Here is a 20,202-nt window from a genome sequence, read left to right as displayed (position 1 = left end):
ATAAACGCGTACTAGTTGTCATTAATGAAGATGGATTAATATATTAATTACACAGAGATATTTAGGCTGGCGAGATTAACCATAATTTTTTTAATATTATTAATATTATCATTAGTCACTAACTAAGACTACATCTGTTATGCAATCAATAATTAGAGCATTAATTAATTTTCTTACCGTCCAAAAATAGCTGTCTGTAATTTATTTAAGGAAAATGATTAATTATATGTAACAAGACCCATAGACTGTCTTAATTCAATGTGTATTTTGTCGTCAATCTGTTATAATTTTTGAAGTAAGAAAGAGATTCATTCAAGGATGAGGGTTGGAAAATAAAATCAATCTTATATTTAAAAAAAATATTTTTCACTAAAATATAAATTCCACACATTTTAAAAGGAAAAATAAATAAAATAACTTGAGTGTGTCTTAAACTAAAACTTCCACTTTTTTCTCTAGATTATGCGAACACATCTTACAAAATCACGTACTTGAAATTTTTTGCTGTACGTAAAGCTTTGTACGTAAAATTCTGTACTTACACTGTATGAGTTGTATACGTTTAATGTTCAGAATACGTGTACGGATATGTAGAATACTCTTTGAGGTCAAACTACGTCGTGCATACTATTCTTTAGAATATCTTCATCATTCTTTGATCACATATTAATGCTCATGTGGTTTATCATTGAAGTACATAATAAAGATAATTAGAATATTTATAATTTTTTAACTTGTTTGTTATGTATACAATAATAACCTTTTGCTACTTTGAATTTCAAAATTTTCAAATCCTAATTATATATGTTTGTTTTGATATGAAATTTAATTTGTAACTCATTTATTAGTCAATTTATTTGGATTTTTTAATTAATAATTTATCTCAAAAACTTTGGAAGGAAAAAAAGAAGAAATTGTAGTCCTGTGAGTATAAAAGCGGCAATATTGGTCCTGTTGAAATTAATTTTGATAATTTGGTCCTATAATTAAAAATATTACCAATTTGAGAATAATTCTGGCAAAAATTTCTCAAATTAGAGTGTTATGTGCATGACACGTGTCGTTTTTTTGGTGAGATTGGTCGGAAGTGTCTTTAATTAGCAAATTTTGAAGAAATACGGGATTAAATTGCAAAAACAGATTTGTGTAGGATCAAGAATAACGACCCCATAGTTGGAGAACCAAAATTCCAATTTTTTTGAGTTAAATAGTTGACCGAGCGCACCAGTCAAATGGATATTAGATTTTTCATATATCACATTTTGAATCATTTGAATGAATATTAATAAAAATGTCCTAGTTTCAATTCTAATTGCTTTGAATTGGTAATCAAAGTACGTGCATAAAAGAAATTCATTTCATTTTTGAATCAAAACTTCTGCGGCAGATATGTCGGAGACAACATTTTCAGTCTCCAAGACAAGACAATAAGTACCAAGACAAAGAACAACTCCAAGGATGTACACTTTAATTTATTCCACTACGTACTAAAAGTTGTACTTCAATCTTGGACAAGATCAATCCTTATTTTTAGGCCTTCTCGATGTTTTTGAAGTTTATAAGACGATGAATCTTGTCTTTTTCTTGCCTTCTCATGATTTCGAGCTTGAGTTTCTGTCCCTTTGAGATGCAAGGATGGCGTCGATGGCTTCTCTAACTTGAGAAAGGTCAGGAGCTTTTCCACCTTGTGCTGGCCAAAACTCATCGGTAGCCAAAACCTGCAGAATTAACTCCCATGTCACCACACATATCATTAAGGAAAATTTTGACCCAGATGAGATATTGTCAAATTTGAAACAATCACACAGCATATGTAATTATAACATATTTGTTGTGTGAATAGTGTATAGTTCAAAAAAATTGACTATCACATAACAAGTACATTACAATTCACTGTTCGGTAATATTCACAGTTTGGTGCTCATAGGGATTTCCAATTCTCGGATAATTCGAACGCACCTTCACTTGTAGCTGGAGAAACTTGACATAGCTGATAGCTTTTTCTAGCATGGTCACCAAATCAACCTGCACCCACATAAAATTAGACAACAAAATCAGAGTTAATAACATGCAATAATTTGACATATACTTTTGAACTCCATAACGGGTTTTCTCGAAAAAGTCCATGGATCATGTCATTTAGCTATATAAATATATATAAATATGATTGTATATATGTTATAATCAAATTACAGAGAAAAATTAGAAAGAATCAAATCAACCTTAATTCTAATTACCTTGGAGCCATTAGGGACAAGATCCTGTAGTATCTTCAGTCGTTCACTGATCCGCTCTCTTCGATTCTAAACAACAAACATTCTCTCATTCAGCCCATAAACCAACATTCATTCCTTAATCTTTTGCTTAATCTGCACACAACTTCTCTGAAACCATTAACGTAATTCAGAAGCTAACCTTAGCTGCAATGCTCTGTGGATCCTTAGACGGCAACGCCGTCTTTGGTTTCTGCTTCTTCGAAGCGCTGGTCGGAGCAACAATGCACTGTTTCTTGAGAGCTTGCGTGCTCTGATCTCCCTGTAATAAAGCATGAATCAGTATTATAATTTCTTACATAGTGAGAGGGAAATTGTCTGAAATTTTGAATTTTAGTACCGTATATGGACGTTTACTGCTATTGCCTGATTCTTGTCTCCCCAGCTCTTGAATTCCATCAGCAACTGTATTCGCCTCATGATCATTCAGCCATGCAAATTGCCCTCCGCTGCCGTAGCTGGCGGAGGCCTGGTGGCTGCTGGATGTTTCTGGCAGGCCATGACTGGCGGCGGCGGTGCACTTAGGGTTCAGCTGACTCTGGAAGCTACTACTCTGGTGCAAATCGTCTTCCCAGATCGGGTACTCGTTTTCATCAACCATCATCTTCGGGTATAAGTTTCCGGTGGGAACCCGTTTGGTTTGATCAAAGCTGAGAAACGACCCGGTACCATGAAAGAAGTTTCCGTATTCGGGTTTGAAGCTAATCACAGAATGACCCTCCTCGGACAAGTTGTAATTGGGCTGATACCCTAACCCGTTAGAATTCGTGCTGCTGGGACTGGACACTGAGGAAGAATTGCTGACTGTGAAATTGTTCTTGGCGAACCCGGATCCTTTTTCCGGGCTTTCTGGTTCTTGATAGACAGCCTTGGAATGCTCGCCGATGCCGTAGATTTTCTCCCGTGAGGATTTGGGAGAAGCTAATGATGGGCCTGATGATCCGAAATTGTGGTCGTAAAAGGCACTAGCTTGGATTATAGCCATGGTTGAATCATTAGGCAATCGGTCGTTGTTGGCTAGGGACATGATCTTGAGTAGGAATTTTAAGTAGAGTTTTTGAGATTGTAATAAGGGACAAAAGACAAGAGTGGAATAAAGTTGTCTAGTAAGGAGCTGTAGGGATAGGTTTGTTCAAACTTTGTGCCTTCTGTCCTGTATTAATACTAGGGTTTTAAATTTCTTTTTTTTTTAATTTAATTTGCTAGTTATATTTTAGTGTAAGGGAATTAAAAAAAAGATATTTCTACGTAAATCGACGTTAATTATACTTACATCTTGTCATGTATTTGATTTACGTATAAATGTAAATTTAGAGAATGTTCAACTAAACTTATTTAAATGATCTTATAAGGTGATCATATATTTCATAATTAGATGTTTTAAAATTTATAAATTGCTAGTTCTTATTTAAAAATTAAGCTCTCACTTCAAATATCTAGAGTGTAATTTTCAAATTGTTTCGCCTGTGTTTAGAAAAAAATAATAGATAATAAAGCTTATAAGATAATATATTATGAAGATTACTTATAATAAAAATTGAAAGAATTTGTTAAAATTTTAAAAACAAGTTGACAAATGACATCCTTATTCCTTTGATTTATTTTTAAAGAAGTTATGAATTCCAATAAACGACTTATAAAATATTTTAAACAACTTATAATAAGTCCATTCAGACACTTTCTTGAAAAAATTTTTCTATCTACGACAAGTATTTATGAAACTTATGTAACATGATCAGATGCAACATCAATTTATAATAAAAGATGGAAACAGATAAATGAGAATAGGGAATTGATGTGGATTAAGTATAAATGGAGTACTTGCAAACATATTAATGAGTAAGTGTATTATAATATATATATATATATATATATATATATATTATGGAATGGCATGGGGATTGTTAGCTGGCAGAGAGTTAGGGTTTTAATTGAGAAGAAATTAAAAATAGATGGTTTTTACTAGAGTGAGATGTGATGAAAAGGGGGAAATCAGCAGAAGGCTCGGCGGTTCTCTCGCCATGCCCACGTCTATCAGATTCCCTCTCACACCTCATTCTTTGTGATAGAATTGAGGGATACTTAGAATATTTCTTACAACATGGTTTGGTTTTCTTTCCGCTCCTTCCTACTTAATTTCCTCTTCATTAAACAATCCCCTCAAGCACGTGGCTTCCACTCTTTTTTATATCATTTCTTACATTCCATTTTGATTGCTCAAGATCCATATTCCACAGTTTGATTTAAGATTGTATTGTTTCCAGCCTTGAATGTGTGTTTGTGTATGTGAAGTTGGACCTCTCCCCTATTTATTTTATGCATGCATCCTTCTTTTTCATTAAAATACTAATAAAAATTCATGAAATAATTTGATCATTAATGAAAACCTCAATCGTAATTAACAGGACAAAAGTCTATTCATCGATCCTAATTAAAATACAAGACAAAAAATGAATTTTTTTCTTAAGGGGTGGATTCGATTGTTTTCCAACCGTGGACGAAAAAACCAACTTTTCGTCATTAATATTTTAATTTATTTGGCAATAGTAGATGAGAAATTATAGTTGGGACTCATATCGGCCAAATCTGAATTAATCATATGAGAAGTACAATACACTTATCAAAGAACAGTTAAAAAAAATGATCAATCACATAATACGTGTATTACACTTGCTCTATAATTGATTTGATTCGATGATTTTAATTTGAGAATTTTGTTTTTGGATATATATATATATATATATATATATTAATTAAGACAAGTACATTTATGTTGGTTTCAGACAAGTAAGTAAATTAAATAGGCAATATTGAGGAAATCAAAGCTGGCTTCGGAATGAGAGCAATTCCCTTGTCTCCTGGAGATTATCTTCTCATAATTAACATCTCTAGCCTTTTCTACTAACATTGAATCCCTCAAATTATTTATGATTAACAGCTAAATAATCAAATATTTATTGCAGCTATACTTTAGTCCACCTGATGAAGTCATTAATTAAGGGGGTATAACAAGATTTACTCCAATATTAAGTGATTTATCATCTAAATGCCCCCACAAGAGGATTAACAGCTGCGTGGAATGATATGAATATACATGAATGTCAGCACATGGACATTAATTCATATTTTTTCTCAAACTGTGGTAAGTTGATCTGTAAAATGTATTAAGTTAATGAAACTACAATGAATTCGTTGCTGTAATGTTGAGTTGACCTTTACTTCTTTCTTTTCTTTTTCTTTTTTTTTTTTAAGAAAAGAAAATTGTGCTATAGATAAAATGAAATGGAATAAGTGTTGGGAATATATGAATTTTGAAAAAGTTTTGAAGGGTGGTTTTATTATTTTTAAAGTGAAATTTGTCCTTATTATATGGTTGCAGTTAGAATTCACTTCTAAGACACGATAAAATCAATCGAGGTTGTCTGAACATCAATTCTAAAAGCCTCATTTCAAGAATAATTTGAAATAAGTGTCGAGTATAAAGTGAATTTATATATTACTAGTCATCGCAACATGCGGGCCCTGCGAGCATACAAAAAAAAATTATTGTGTGAGATGAAAAAAGATTGTGAAAAAGACAATCATGGTGTGAAGAGATAAGAAAGAAAGAAAGCAACGTGGAATGATGTGAGAGAAAAAAATATATTAGAATTATGGATATATTAAAAATATAAAATATTGTGAGAAAAAGAACATGGAGAAGTTACATGAGAGAGAAACATGAAGTAGTGAGTTGAGAGAAAAAAAAATAATTGTGAGATTATTGAAAAATTTTAAAAATTACTATTCTAACAAAAAAAAATATTGAAGGAAAAAAATGAATTAAAGGGTAAATTTGAATATTAAAAAATTGATACGATATTTTTTTCAATAATAGTATAGATAATTCCCTTCTTAATTTAATAATTTCTTCCAATTTTCATTTTAAATTTTAAGTTGGATACTTTTGTATTAAGCACTTAAAATTTAAATAAACTTTGGATGTGGGGGACATAAAATATATACGTGCAAACTATCCTAACAATTCGTCATGAGCCTTTATTATGACATATTCTTTATTTGTATGAAATCAGCATATGGAATTGCATATACTTCACTCATTTCTCAAAATTCAAAATCCAAAATCCAAAGCTCACACGACAATAAAATACATTAGTTTTTACATTACAATAAGTAGAATTTCAATTCCAGTTAAATTAAGCACAATCCTGAATTGGGGACTTCGAAAAACTCCCCCACCCCACCTGGGTTCAATTAAAAAAAAAAAAAAAAAGCACAGTCCAACAAATCAAAATTATTGAGCATAAAGAAGAATTCAATTACTGAAAACACCAAGAAGACAGATTTTACTTACGTAGTCCCTTCATGTCATGTCATGCTGTCCAACCACTCAAAACAATTTTTTTGAGACTTACGACTTGTAATATGGTTACTGGCACACAGCCCCACACAATGTCCGGCCTTTGGACATAATCAATATGTTTGATTTTATTTTTAAATTATTTTAAAACAAGTCAAAACATATTCAATATTTATCATTATTCAAAAATATTTTATTTAAGTGTTTTTAATTGTTTTATCATAAATACATACATATATATATACACATATATACATAAATATATATAAAAAAGATATGATTTGACAATGAATAGTAATTTTTGTCTCTCAAAACACAACAATAAACATATAATACTTATTTTAAATTATCTCCAAAAACAAATCCAAACATACATACTATCTCTAACACATACTTATTTATCTTTATTTTTCTTTCTTTATTTCCAGAAAACACTCAAAAAATGAATCCAAACGTTATGAATATTTCTCCCTAAAACTTGATACAACTCAATAGGTTTATTTTTCTATATTACAAAAAAAAATAACAAAAATATTACAAATATAAGAGTTGTAATAAAAATATTGTAAGTCCACAACTTTAATTTTTTTTTAATTTTTATTTTAAGGTGTAGTCGTTTTAGCATCCACGACATGGCCCAAGTTTAAAGATAAAGTCCAATACTAATACTATGCAACTTAAATAAGTCAACCCACTTCAATCCAAATAGTAAAATGGGGCAAATGGTATAAATTGTCCATCATCTTCCCCACCCAACCCTTTGTGCCGATTCCTTCTGTCTACTTCCTCACCACTCTTCGTGATCGGCTGACCCGCAAAAACCACCACGACGCCTTCTCCCAGCCGCTACAACCTCAACACACTTTCCTCCTCCTCCTTCCTGCGGCTTTTATCTCCCATCTAAAACTCATTCCAAAAACTCTATTGTTGACCGCTTCAAACATGCCACAATTTCTCCGTCTATGGTCCAAGCGCATCATTTTTTGCCCTTCCATTTGGCAAATCAAAAATTGATGTTACAAGGGCATAGATGTAAATTTTTAATTTAAAAATAGATTATCAAACAAAATAAGTATTAAATTGCATTTTTATTTTGATAAAATAATATAATAAAATAGACGTTATAATTAATCTCAAACCTTTTTTTAATCATATATTCAATTTAAATTCTTTTTCTATCATCCAATTTAGTCGAATAGACAAAATAAACAGAGGTATGTCTATTAAAGGTAGGGGCAAAGCCAACCCCTGTCTAGCCCTAGCGGCCGACAGGGCTTGCTCGCCTCCCCAAGAAAAAATTCTATTTTTTGTAATTTTTACTAATTATATTATCGTTATATACTATATTTTTGCAATTATTATTGTACAAATTTAAAACTTACTACGACAAAATATAATATTAGTAACAATATATAAGTGATAATTTTAAAATAGTCTTCATTACAGAATTATTAGTGTGAATAATTGTGCATTAATTTATCACTATAAATAATTAGTGATACTTCAATATTGATAATTAAATAAAAATAAAATATAATGCCATAAATTATTTATTGTCACAAGGTCATTATTATATATATGTCTAAAATTCTATAAAAAGACCATTTTTTATTATTAATTTATACTAATAACAAATTAATTCTAAAAAACATTTGAAATCATAAAATTCATTATTAAGATAAAACAAAAATTATTATCACTAAATATATATAATTAGTAATATTATGATGTCACTTCACTTTTTCAGGTCACCAAATTTCTCTTTCTTTTTAATGATGATTTTTAAAAAATTTAATATTTTATTCAATAAAAATTAATTAAATTATGACAGGGCTAAACTGTTTTTCCAACTCCTCGTAAAGTGTATCTGTGTCTCAAATGTATAAGCACTGTACTCCTTGCAATGCAGCACCTCGTCCGTAGGCGACAAAACCCCCTTCACGTACTATCTAGGGTTTCAGATGATCACCCAATTTCCCGACTAATTTCGCTCATTTTTCGCTTAACAGGAAAGGAAAAGCCATGAGCAATGCCCGGAAAAGATCCCATGGTGGAGATTCGTCCTCTTCTTCATCATCTAAGATTGACCCAAGTAGAAAGCGCCACCACAATCACCATATTTCGACGGCCCCTAATTTCCAGACAGATAATCATGTTACCCCACATCGGAATTCCCATCAGCAAGTAATGGTTAAGCGCTCAAGCTTCATTTCGTACAGTGAAGTATCCTCTTTGCCGCCAAAGGTGAAAATTTTGTGCGAAATCGTAGCTAGAACGCCCGCTGTGACTGTGGAGAGGGTTCTTGAAGATACGGGCATCCGGGTTTCTGAAGAAGATGTGGAGGAGGTGCTTAAATTATCTTATGGGTACCCAGGGTCCGCTGTGAAGTTTTTCCGGTGGTCCAGTTTCCAGTTGAATAAGCATAGCCCATATGCCTGGAACTTGGTTGTGGATTTGTTGGGTAAGAATTGCTTGTTTGATGCAATGTGGGATGCTATTAAATCCATGAAGAAAGAACAGTTGCTCTCTTTGGCTACTTTTGCATCGGTATTTAGTACTTATGTGATTGTCAATCGCGTGCAAGAGGCCATTTTGAGCTTTGAGGTTATGGATCAATATGGTGTTCCAAGAGACACTGTGGCGTTGAATTCATTGCTGCGTTCAATGTGTAGGGAGGGAAAAACTCAACAGGCAAAGGACTATTTGGGAATTCTGAAAGACAAGATCAGAGTGGATGCAGAGACGTACGCAGTTTTGCTTGAGGGGTGGGAAAGAGAGGGAGATGTAGGTAAAGCTAGGCAAACTTTCTCAGAAATGGTGGTTGATGTTGGATGGGATACGAGGAACATGCCGGCTTATGATTCATTTTTGTGTACCCTGCTTAAGGGTCCTGATGGAATGCATGAAGTAATAAAGTTTTTTGACACGATGAGGGACAGGGGTTGCTATCCTGGCATGAAGTTTCTTAAATTTTCAATTGATGAATGTGTGAGGAAGAGTGATCCAAAATGTGCTAAAGTGTTTTGGGAGGCGATGGTTCGGAAGAATATTTGTAAACCAGATACAGTGATGTATAAATCATTAATTTCCTTGTATTGTAATGTCAAGGATTTTGATTCGGCTGAGAAGTTACTAGATGAGATGGTTTATAATGGGGCATTTCCTGATTCTGAAACTTATGGGTTACTGTTTCACTTTTTGATCAAACAACGACGGCTAAGGGATGCTACCCCAGTATTTAAGGAGATGGTGAAAAATGAGTTTGTGCCTATGCAAGAAGACTGCAGTGCAGCAGTTAAGACATATATAGATGCTGGGGATCCTTATATGGGAATCAAAGTGTGGAGATGTATGATTGAAAATTATACTTCTGATTTGGATGAAACTGGTAATTTGTTGGTTGTGGGGCTTCGGGACATGAATCGGATTCCTGAAGCAGTCAAGTGTGCCGAGGACATGATTGAGCGAGGGATCAAGTTGAACTCTGCCACACTTTCAAAGTTGAAACAGAGCCTATCTAGAATAGGGAAAGCATTTGCTTATGAGGAACTTTTACGTAAATGGAAGAGTCATTAAGTAAATGCAAGTGAGCTTGTTAATATAGATGTCAATTGAATACATTTTTCATATTTCTTCCATTTTGACGTGCTTAGTATGCTGATTGGCGATTGCATTTCTTCTTCTATTAAAAATTACCTTTGTGATTATGCAAGATGATGGTAGTCCTTACTTATGTTTGCCTTGTCATGCACTCTTTAGTGCCATTGGCTATTGTAGATTGCTTCACCTTTAAGTTGATGCACTAGTTCTGTTAGAAGATAGTTCCTTATCAATGGATAGCACTGATTTGAATATAATTTTGAGCTTCACGATCTGTTGTTACCCAATACATTAACTTTCAAGTGCAAGGAATGGAGCTATTGTTGTTTCTTGCCTCAAAGAACAGAGTCCGTGTTTTGTTATCAGCTAGAAAGAATGGAAGGACGCAATTGTGTCGACTTGCTTCTATGATATGTGATTATTACTCCTACTTTTGGTATTATTGTAAGGACGGTTGTTAGTGTTAACTTTAAATCCGTGCAAATGCTGTTCTAGCTAGTTGCTGAAACACGGAGTGGCTGTGTCTGCTGACTGTATTTCAGGTTTGCAATTTACTATCCTCTCAGTTTTACTCATTGAAGCATAAATCTTATGCATGTATCTGTTCTGTCCTTTTTGTACAGTACAAGTTCTTGAACATCTTTTAAGATCCTCGAAACATTATATAAGATGTGTCTGAAATTTATCTTTTGAGTAAAACCAGTTACTTATGACCAGTGAGAAAAGAGAAAAGAATCTATATAGTAAAGTCTTGGACAAGAAAATTCTTGATTCATCTTCTTTGACTTCACCTACCCGAGCATGTTATCCCTTGGTAGTTTAATTTTCTAAAAATGAATCCAAGTTGATGTTCTGTAGAATAGCTTGCTCTTAGGAACTGCATGTTTATCGATGTCATTACTTGAATTCTATGGAGTAAAATTTCAGGAGAATACGCATTTAGTTTTCATCACTATTTATTTTCTCCAATTTTCCAGTTGATGTGTGAAGCTTACTGCACCATGATAATCTTTGACTGGCAAGTTTATGAAGATATGAGCTACTTATGAAGTTATTATCATCATCATTTCCTTCCAGATATATATCGGATCCAGGGTCGGCCTCTTGTGTTCATATCATTTTTGGGTTGTAGATGAATTTGTTGTGCACTTCAATGATTTCTTTGTTTAAGCTATTGCTGCATTATTACGTTAAGATATCAGTCGATATTTAATACGTTACTGAGTAAAAATCAAATTATAAATAATAATTTTGAAATTCTCATGAAATGAGATGAATACCATACGTATGTGTTTAAGTTAATATTCATCGAGAACGAAATCTCTGTTGATAGATTATTTGAAGGTTTTGTGAAGCAGCTATACTTAGTACAACTGTTAATGTCATTAGGTGACCTACCACTTCACGAAACAAAGATTGACAAAGCAAAAAATGCCCCGTCTCTGGCTCAACATGCCCAGTATTGATTTCAGAGTTGCGTTGCTTGGTGGATGATTAGTAACTGACATGGTACCAAACGCAAGCTCTTTTTCATCTATTAATTGTTGTTGTATACGATTTTCGTGAGCATATAAAAAAATTGTAAAAAGACACGAAACTTAGTGAGACGATGAAACAGAAATAAGTATCTCAGAAAAAAAGAAATATGAGGTAAAGTAAGTAAGAAAGAAAAATTATAATTATGGGTTCATTAAAAATATAGAGGCTTGTAAGAAAAAATGAATATGGAGAATGTGAATGAAAAAATTGGAAGTTTGTGAGGGCAATAAATACGAAGAATATGAGAGAGAAATGGAGTAGTGGGTTGAGAGGGGAAAAAATATTGTTTTAAAATTAATTAAAAAATATTAAAATCACTATTTTGGGCAATTGTTTTTGAATGAATAAAATGAATGAAAGGGTAAAATGGGACAATAAAAATTTGGCACGATAAATGAATTTTATTTTATAATAACTAATCCTTATGTATACATGCATATAATAAGTAATTTTTTATTTTTTAAAATATATAATCAATACACCATAATTTTTAAAAAATAAATAAATAATTAAAAATAAATTAATTTAGCGTTATTATCAACCTAAAAAAATTTGGTATCGCTGTTTTACAAATTTATGTTTGTGAGTGAAATTTTTGCATTAGTATAAATATATAGATCAAAAGAAGAATTTGAGTAGGGTTGGTTGAAAACATATAAATTTTTTTTGTTTTATAATTTAGAAAAATAGTATCGTGATGTAAATAATCGTTATTTGTGCGCGAAAATATGATTTTCTTTTCTATATAGATATAGATAATGGTGATGAGAATCGAAGTCAAGAAAAAGTGATGGCAGGCAACTATGGAGGCATGTACGATCATATATTTCAGTAAAGTTAATAGGTAACTATCATATAAATAATTATGATTATTAAATATTTAATACTTAGGAAGTTTGGAAGAAGTATTTTATCCATTGCGAATAACACTTTTTCTAATACTTTATGGATGAGAGGAAAAATCATCAAGAATTTAATACTCGAATATTTGACCATGCCATCATACTCTACTACAAAGTAAAAAAAGAGAAGCATAATTTGATGCCAAATATTATTTATTTGTTATATTATCTATGATATTGACACCTCTCCCTCCTGCAAATTGCGCCTCAATTCCTCATACATCGCCATCTATCTTCTCATAATTAAGAAATCGAAATACCTTTTTTTAAATCCTACTAAATTAATTAATCATATTTTAATAACTAATGCATTTTATATACATCCAAATTAAAGGCCAAAACAAACACAACTAGTGAAGTTGTGGCATGAAATGGTCCCTTGCCTCTTTGCTGCCTCCTCTTCAAACTCTCCTCCAAACGCCACATACCTTCTTATTGAATGAAGAGTTTTAGAATGAGAGAAACAAGCAATCATATTGAGGAGAAAACAATTTTAAAACTTGAGTGCAAAATTGCAAGTTACTCTTTTGTGTTAGTCAAAAATAGCAAATCTTCCTCTTGTCAATTTCTTTTTCCCCTTCAATTTACCTCTTTGAATTTGTAGAAAAAGAGCAAAAATACGCTCGTGTCATGCAGTGTGCATCACACGCCCTATGTGTGATTTTGCTTATACTTTACTTATAAAATAATTTTATTGCCTCAAAAAGTGGTGCGTGTGTTACACACTCGTGTAAGGGGGTATTTTGGTCATTTTCTTGAACTTTGAGAAAGATAAATTGGTATTTCTTTTTAATTTTCACAAAGAAGCTATTTGCCTATTCCTTATGTCATATGTAGGTATATTACAATTGGTCCAAAATTTTGTCAACTATTAAAGTATGAATTTCTTCCCAAAATCTATCCAAAAGAAGAAAATTTTAATAATCACATGTTTAGTAATGTCTCTCAGACGTACGCATGTGTGATCACACAAACTGCATTTGGGGAGAGATAGGGGCCACTACGGCTATCGGATTAAGTATGTATATGCGTGGAATATTATTTTATTTTAATAATAGGTATTTATTATATATAATTATTTGATATTGGTAATTAATATATGATTATTATAATTATCGATTATTGTTAGATATAAATATTTGATATTAATTATTGTAATCAATTTATTCAAAAAAATAATACTTCATCCTTTCATTTAAGAAAAAAAAAAAAAGGGAATCAATTCACCTCGGCGGAGTTGGCCAACAATGAAACAAACTCAAAATCCCAATTTATAAATTCTAAGAATTGATAAATCTTATTAATTGTCTCTTTGTAGGAAAAAATTGGGGTTAAATACAAAATAATTTCCTGTCAAAATTAGAATAGGCACAAACTTTTTTTATATTTTAAATTAAAATTATAAGATTAAAGTGTGTTAGAAGAATGCGGTGGATAAATCAAGAAAAGATGACAAAAACCTGAAATAGAGGTGTTTTTGGATGGTGTGAGTTAAAGGTTGCAGTTGGGAGTTCCCACTTCCCACTAATAAAGAGTATTCTTTCTACTTTGTGTTCCAATTAATTGGTCTGATGCAACAATCTGAGTCATTGCCTCAGGATGTAATAATCCGCCTTTCCTACTTCAACTCTGTCACCTGACTCTGCATTGTTGGTGGACATGTGTTGAATGTGTTAATCCCATTCTTGACTCAGATTTTTTTTTAAAAAAATACCCAGCAAATTTCACTTTTAAAACTACTGTTTATTTATTTACAACTCCGGCTTAATCTAATGACTAAAATTGAAGTCTCATAAATAAGTTGAAAGTCATGAGTTCGAGTTTTATTGAACTTGAATGTGGATTTATTATAATATGTATTTATCTCACTTAATATAAATTTATTGATCGAACCGATGTATAAATTTATTGATGCTTATGTAATATATAATTATGGATTCTATCCATTAATAAATAATAATTGTACTCCAACCCTTAATTCAATGTGACACTTTATTTTAAATTGTCCATTAGTATATTGTCATTTAAACACAATGACATTAAATAACCTATGCATGAGAGGACTATATATAATTGGACGTTTCCAAAGTAGTTCTTACCGTTTTTACTTTACAGGTCACGTGTTAAAAATTTTAATTTTACCTAAACATATTTAAATAATTTTTATATTTAAATTTGGCCTACAACATTTTAACTTTAAACACACATCATGAACTGTTGATTGTCAACAACAATGGAATAAAATGAGAGCCAAAAGTTATCTCTAAAATATTGGAGCCCAAACAATATGCCAACGTATTAGTAGGCAGAAAATGGAAGCTAACAAATGGCATCACAAATAATTGAATTGGATATTCAGTAATCACCAAATTTATATTTATTTTAGTATCTTTCATAATTTTGGTACGTCTTGACAATCTGACAAGATTAAGACCCTATCAACAAGAGTAAGATTATAATCGAATTGATTTATAAAATATAAAGAGTATAAATTAATAAAAAAACATTTTTTTTATGTTTGTTTGGTAAACAAATTATCTAATTTTATTTTTGGTTTAGCTAGATAATCAAACTTATGTTTATGTGATAAACGATAAGCAAAATAATAATAGCTCAAATTACGAAATCAAAATCAAAATGATAATCTAATACTGAAGAAAATTCATGATAATGTCAATGTTGTAAGAAATAATTATTTTACCGGATTAAAAATTAAAAACTTACTTCAGAATGAGGGATTAAAAAGTATATGGTCAAAATTAAAAATAAATTATAGTGATAAGATAAATAATATTTTTTAATGGATAAAATATAATCCTCTAAAATTTGAATTTGTTTAAGATAAATACAAACTGTATTACTATCCTGATCCTCAGGATAATATATAATCCTCTAAAATTTGAATTTGTTTAAGATAAATACAAACTGTATTACTATCCTGATCCTCAACATAGAATTTTGCAAATATAAGTACTAATTTTCAAACTAAAATTTTGTGTAATGATTTTGTAGATAAATACAAATTAAATTGTTAATATATAATAAATGAGATTTTCTAATCAATGAGAACTTTTATAACAATAAAAAATTCAAAAACACCAATAAAGAATTATTTGTTCAAAACTTTACCAATTTAATCCAAAAAAATATTTGCTATATATGTAGATAGATTTTATGAAATTATGAAAATAATATTGTTTCTATCATAAAAAAAAGATTTCAATGAATTATGTAATAAATATTGTTATACTTGTCATAAATTAGTTATTTGTTTATACTGTACATCAATGTAATTCACTCACCCCTCTCACGTTTGGAATCCTCCATTTCCGACTTTTATGCATGAAAATGTACTCTTTGCAGGTTTTGTTGGTCTTGTTAACCTTAAACAGTTAACACCCACCCCCCCATCCCCCTCATCAGCTGCTGGTTTTGCTTGTCTTGTTTAACCTTAACACACACCGACCCCCCCACCCCCTCTCTCTTCATCAGCTTCACACTTTTCTTGTTCCTAGTTTTATTATTAGCATATTGCCATTAATTCAGTAGTCTGTATGACATCCTATTCATTTATCATCGTCGGTCTTCCTTTGGTTCTTGGGACCATCTCCCACCTTCTCCCATTACTATAATCCTTCCAACTACATTTATTTGTTTAGGCAAAAATTCGCACCCGTTTTCCCAACACTATCCATCTCCTTTTCATCCTCAGGAGTAATTAAAATTCTCTCCTCGCCCTTCAAGCAAAGTTGCTTCAGCTTTTCTCTTTTTCCGCTTTTCTTGATTCCTTCTTGCTTCTGGGTTTCTGTGTTTTTTTGCTTTTGGAGATCTGTAGAATTAAAATGGGCTTGTCTAGAAATAGTTGTACCAGCTCCGTAGACGCCTCATTCTTCTCAAAGTCGCATGCTTTATGCACTACAGCTTCTGATCATGATGGGTTCTGTGAATTTGATGATTCTGAAGTAAAGTTCAAATCTTTACTGTACAAAATGATCTGGGATTTCGGTTTAGGTTGCGTCATTCCCCGCCGCCAGCGGCGGAGCTCCGGCGAGAATGAGGAGAAGGATGGTGATTGTGGTGGCTGCAGTTTAGAGCACAATAAGGCTTGGTTGCTGGCGGAGTCTGGCGGCTGTGGGGTGGAGGAGCCACACTCAGTCCACTCCTCTTTTAGGTTCAGTTTCTGTTCTCAGGTTGAGCTCGAGTCCATGACCGTGAATAATAGCTCTTCTGCTACTGTGTTAATGGTGAATTTGGACAATGGCTTGTTGACTGATTCCAAGTCTAGAGAGCTGAAATGGAGGAGGATTGAATCACTGGAGAGGAGTATTTCCCCTGTGGCACACTCTTTGATTAGGTTCAGCTATTCTGAAATTCTCTCTGCCACAGGAAATTTTTCAAATGGTACTCAACGATTTCTTTTGATTTCTTTCCTATTGATTTTGTTAAAGTTTCTGTCACCTGAATTGCTTTTGGTGTGTTGAGTAGGTAGAGTATTGGGGAGAGGGGCATTGAGCTGTGTGTTTAAAGGAAGAGTGGGAATTCTGAGGACCGCTGTGGCAATCAAGCGGTTGGATAAGGACGATAAGGAGTCTTCAAAGGCATTTTGCAGGGAGTTGATGATTGCAAGTTCTCTACATAACCGTTACGTCGTTCCGCTGGTTGGATTTTGTATAGATGCTGACGGGGGATTGTTTTTGGTCTACAAATATGTTTCTGGTGGAAGCTTAGAGCAATACTTGCATGGTATAATTTCGTTTTGTTTCGTTCTTTGTGTTTACCTAAGTAGTCTGTAGTGTTTATGAAAGTTAAGTGATTTGAGAAGTTATTATCAAGTGCAGAGAAGAAGAGGGGGATGACTGGCAGCACCGGACTCCCATGGTCAGCTAGGTATAAGGTTGCCATGGGAATTGCCGAGGCAATTGAGTATTTGCATAGTGGAACAGAAAGATGTGTTGTTCATAGGGACATTAAACCTTCAAACATCCTTCTTTCCTCCAAGAAGACACCCAAGGTAAGGAAAAGCATCATTTTCTTGGCTTGTGGAATATTAGTTGTACCTACCAGCCCACTAACTTGTTTTGCTCGATTCTTTTTTAGTATTGTTTAACTCCTTTAATGATTTTGCAGTTGTGTGACTTTGGTTTGGCAACATGGACGCCTGCACCTTCAGTCCCATTCCTTTGCAAAACTGTTAAAGGGACATTTGGGTATGAACTTAATGTGGAAGAAGCATGTAATACTAGTAATTATGTTTCTTGTTCCTACAGTAAACCAAGAGGGATTTCTTAGATTGCTGAATCTTGTAGGTACTTAGCTCCTGAGTATTTCCAGCATGGAAAGGTGTCTGATAAAACCGACATTTATGCGTTTGGCGTTGTGCTGTTGGAACTAATAACTGGAAGGAAGCCAATTGAATCGAAACGCGGACCAGGAGAAGAAAATTTGGTTTTGTGGGTAGGTCACTGCTTAATTTTTTGCGTTATTTGCCTCTAGTACATTACTTGACGGTCCCCATTTATTGGCCTCATCAGCTGCATATGAACACTAGTGCTGTCTAAGCACTAGAGCTACGGCATCTGTAATCTGGACGTAGTAATACATGCCTGTCTTATTTGAGGCTTGAGATAACATATCATAGGGATTGGGTTGTTATGTTGCACTTTAATTTAAATGGGAGCCCGGGACCATTCGTTACTTAGAAAACTATTTGAATTCTGTCTTCAGTTAATACATCACTCTCAACTGTTTTCATCAAATAATGCATTTGCATCCACTGAAAACGTCATCGGTTAGACGATTCTAATGCATTTCTCGTATTACCATTTCAGGCAAAGCCACTGCTGGAGCAAGGAGGTGTAGAAAAGTTGCTTGATCCACAGCTAACATTCACCCAAAAGAACTCTGAGCAGATAGCCCGGATGGTTCGAGCTGCAACTGCTTGCATAAACAATGAGGAGTCTAGGAGGCCCGGGATGGGCGAGATTGTCAGAATACTGCAAGGAAAAGAACTCATTGGCTTAAACAGAAAGAAGGCCGTCTTGTCAGGTAACGGTAATGTACACGATAGCTACCCCCAATCATTGAAACGGACAAAGAGTGAAATGAAAAGTCATTTTGCATTGGCCATGCTAGGAGTTGAGTTTGAGGACGATGATCACCTCTACTGCCGGTGATACTAACTTCAAGAATCTGACCACCTTTTCTTTTCTGCTTTTATTTTCTCTCAAGTCTTTGTTTTAGATGTTTACTAAAAGAAACAAATTTAGTATTAGGGCCAGCAAGTTTGATTTTGTATAGAAATGATGTCGTGACAAGGTTTTTGTGATTGTATAGCCTGCATCCTCCCTTCCTTACCTTATCCGGGGAGAGATGGCATGATTTCTTTTGCCAAGTTAGACAAAGAGGAATAATTTGCAGATGTAGTTTGACTAATGTTATTTGGACATCATATTATTCTATTTTCCCTAAGGGCTCACTCTTCACTAGATCTAATTTTCTGTGTTGTGAGCATGTGCAATATTCCTTGTTCCTGGAGATAAATACTATGCCATGTGCAGTCAATGCAAGGTACCATGTGCTCTACCCCTCTTGAAAAATTCTAGCTCAGATTGGTCTTAAATTGAACAAATCTCATCATATGATACTTACTACACTAGTTGTATAATTGATACATAATCGAACCAGACCGATTAATCACATATAACACTTGCAAAATATTATTAGTTGCATATGGCCAAACGTGATTCGGACAAAACCCATAAATGCAATAGCCTTGATTTAATCAATCACCTACTCAAGTTTGAATCCAAAACCTTCGGCAGGAGATCTTGAGCCCAAATCATGGGACTGTCTCCATGGGGACGACTTGCCTGCATTTGGTATGTAACAATTCATTCGGACCAAATTGATGTTCGGTCTTGTATTCCGCTTTAAATTCATATGTCATATTTATAATATTTTCAAATGACACAAAAAATCTATAGATGAATCTGTATATTTGAATTGCATTACAACACTAATTTAAAACCAAAAAAATCCAGACATTGAAACAAAGGAGGCCACCAGGACATCAACATAAGATCATTAGTACTAATAAAATTAATGCAAGCAAAAGGACATTCAAGTCCCAGGATTAATACGATAAATCCATGAGGATACCTATATATAGAAATAGCAAAAATACAAAACCTAGAATATCTTGGCAACGTCCTTGACTAAGCCCCTGTTTGCCGAAGCGAATTCAGTAAATTCGTCGTAGGAAATGTATCCGTCTTTGTCTGTGTCGATCTCATCCATCATGTGCTTGACTTCGTCCGGACTGACGCAGCCAAGCTGCTTCAGGGCTTCCCCCAGCTCCACCGCCGAGATTTTGCCATCGCCATTGGCGTCGAAACGCTTAAACAGCCGTTCCCAGTCGGCCCTCTCCTGATCATCAGCCATGCTTCTACGAAATGCTGTTCTTTGCAAATATTTTTGTTAGGTAGGGAAATTTGATGGGAAGAATGTGTGAGGTTGGCTTATGATGAGA

At 33.2% G+C, this 20,202-nt stretch overlaps 4 protein-coding genes across 4 annotated transcripts; 2 read left to right on the top strand and 2 right to left on the bottom strand.

Annotated features, from left to right (window-relative positions):
- Positions 1,345–3,385, bottom strand: LOC105177891 (putative transcription factor bHLH086). The gene is made up of 5 exons (XM_011101176.2): positions 2,614–3,385; positions 2,416–2,535; positions 2,238–2,303; positions 1,960–2,025; positions 1,345–1,718 (listed from the first exon to the last, which is right to left on the bottom strand). The coding sequence occupies exons 1-5, from the start codon at positions 3,298–3,300 to the stop codon at positions 1,593–1,595; spliced, it is 1,065 nt and encodes a 354-aa protein (XP_011099478.1). The 5' UTR covers positions 3,301–3,385; the 3' UTR covers positions 1,345–1,592.
- On the top strand, positions 8,494–10,409 carry LOC105177890 (pentatricopeptide repeat-containing protein At1g77360, mitochondrial-like). The gene has a single exon (XM_011101175.2). It carries the CDS (start codon positions 8,656–8,658, stop codon positions 10,207–10,209), a length of 1,554 nt encoding a protein of 517 aa, XP_011099477.1. The 5' UTR covers positions 8,494–8,655; the 3' UTR covers positions 10,210–10,409.
- LOC105177889 (probable serine/threonine-protein kinase PBL7) lies at positions 15,975–19,156 on the top strand. The gene is made up of 6 exons (XM_011101174.2): positions 15,975–17,075; positions 17,160–17,417; positions 17,513–17,685; positions 17,802–17,881; positions 17,981–18,128; positions 18,503–19,156. Exons 1-6 carry the CDS (start codon positions 16,517–16,519, stop codon positions 18,845–18,847), a joined length of 1,563 nt encoding a protein of 520 aa, XP_011099476.1. The 5' UTR covers positions 15,975–16,516; the 3' UTR covers positions 18,848–19,156.
- LOC105177888 (polcalcin Bet v 4) lies at positions 19,651–20,200 on the bottom strand. Its single transcript, XM_011101173.2, has one exon. It carries the CDS (start codon positions 20,112–20,114, stop codon positions 19,863–19,865), a length of 252 nt encoding a protein of 83 aa, XP_011099475.1. The 5' UTR covers positions 20,115–20,200; the 3' UTR covers positions 19,651–19,862.

Source organism: Sesamum indicum, linkage group LG15, assembly GCF_000512975.1.
Source record: "Sesamum indicum cultivar Zhongzhi No. 13 linkage group LG15, S_indicum_v1.0, whole genome shotgun sequence".
Classification (NCBI taxonomy): Eukaryota; Viridiplantae; Streptophyta; class Magnoliopsida; order Lamiales; family Pedaliaceae; genus Sesamum; species Sesamum indicum.
The sequence above is the reverse complement of the archived record's forward strand: the minus strand, read 5'-3'. Positions and strand labels throughout refer to the sequence as shown.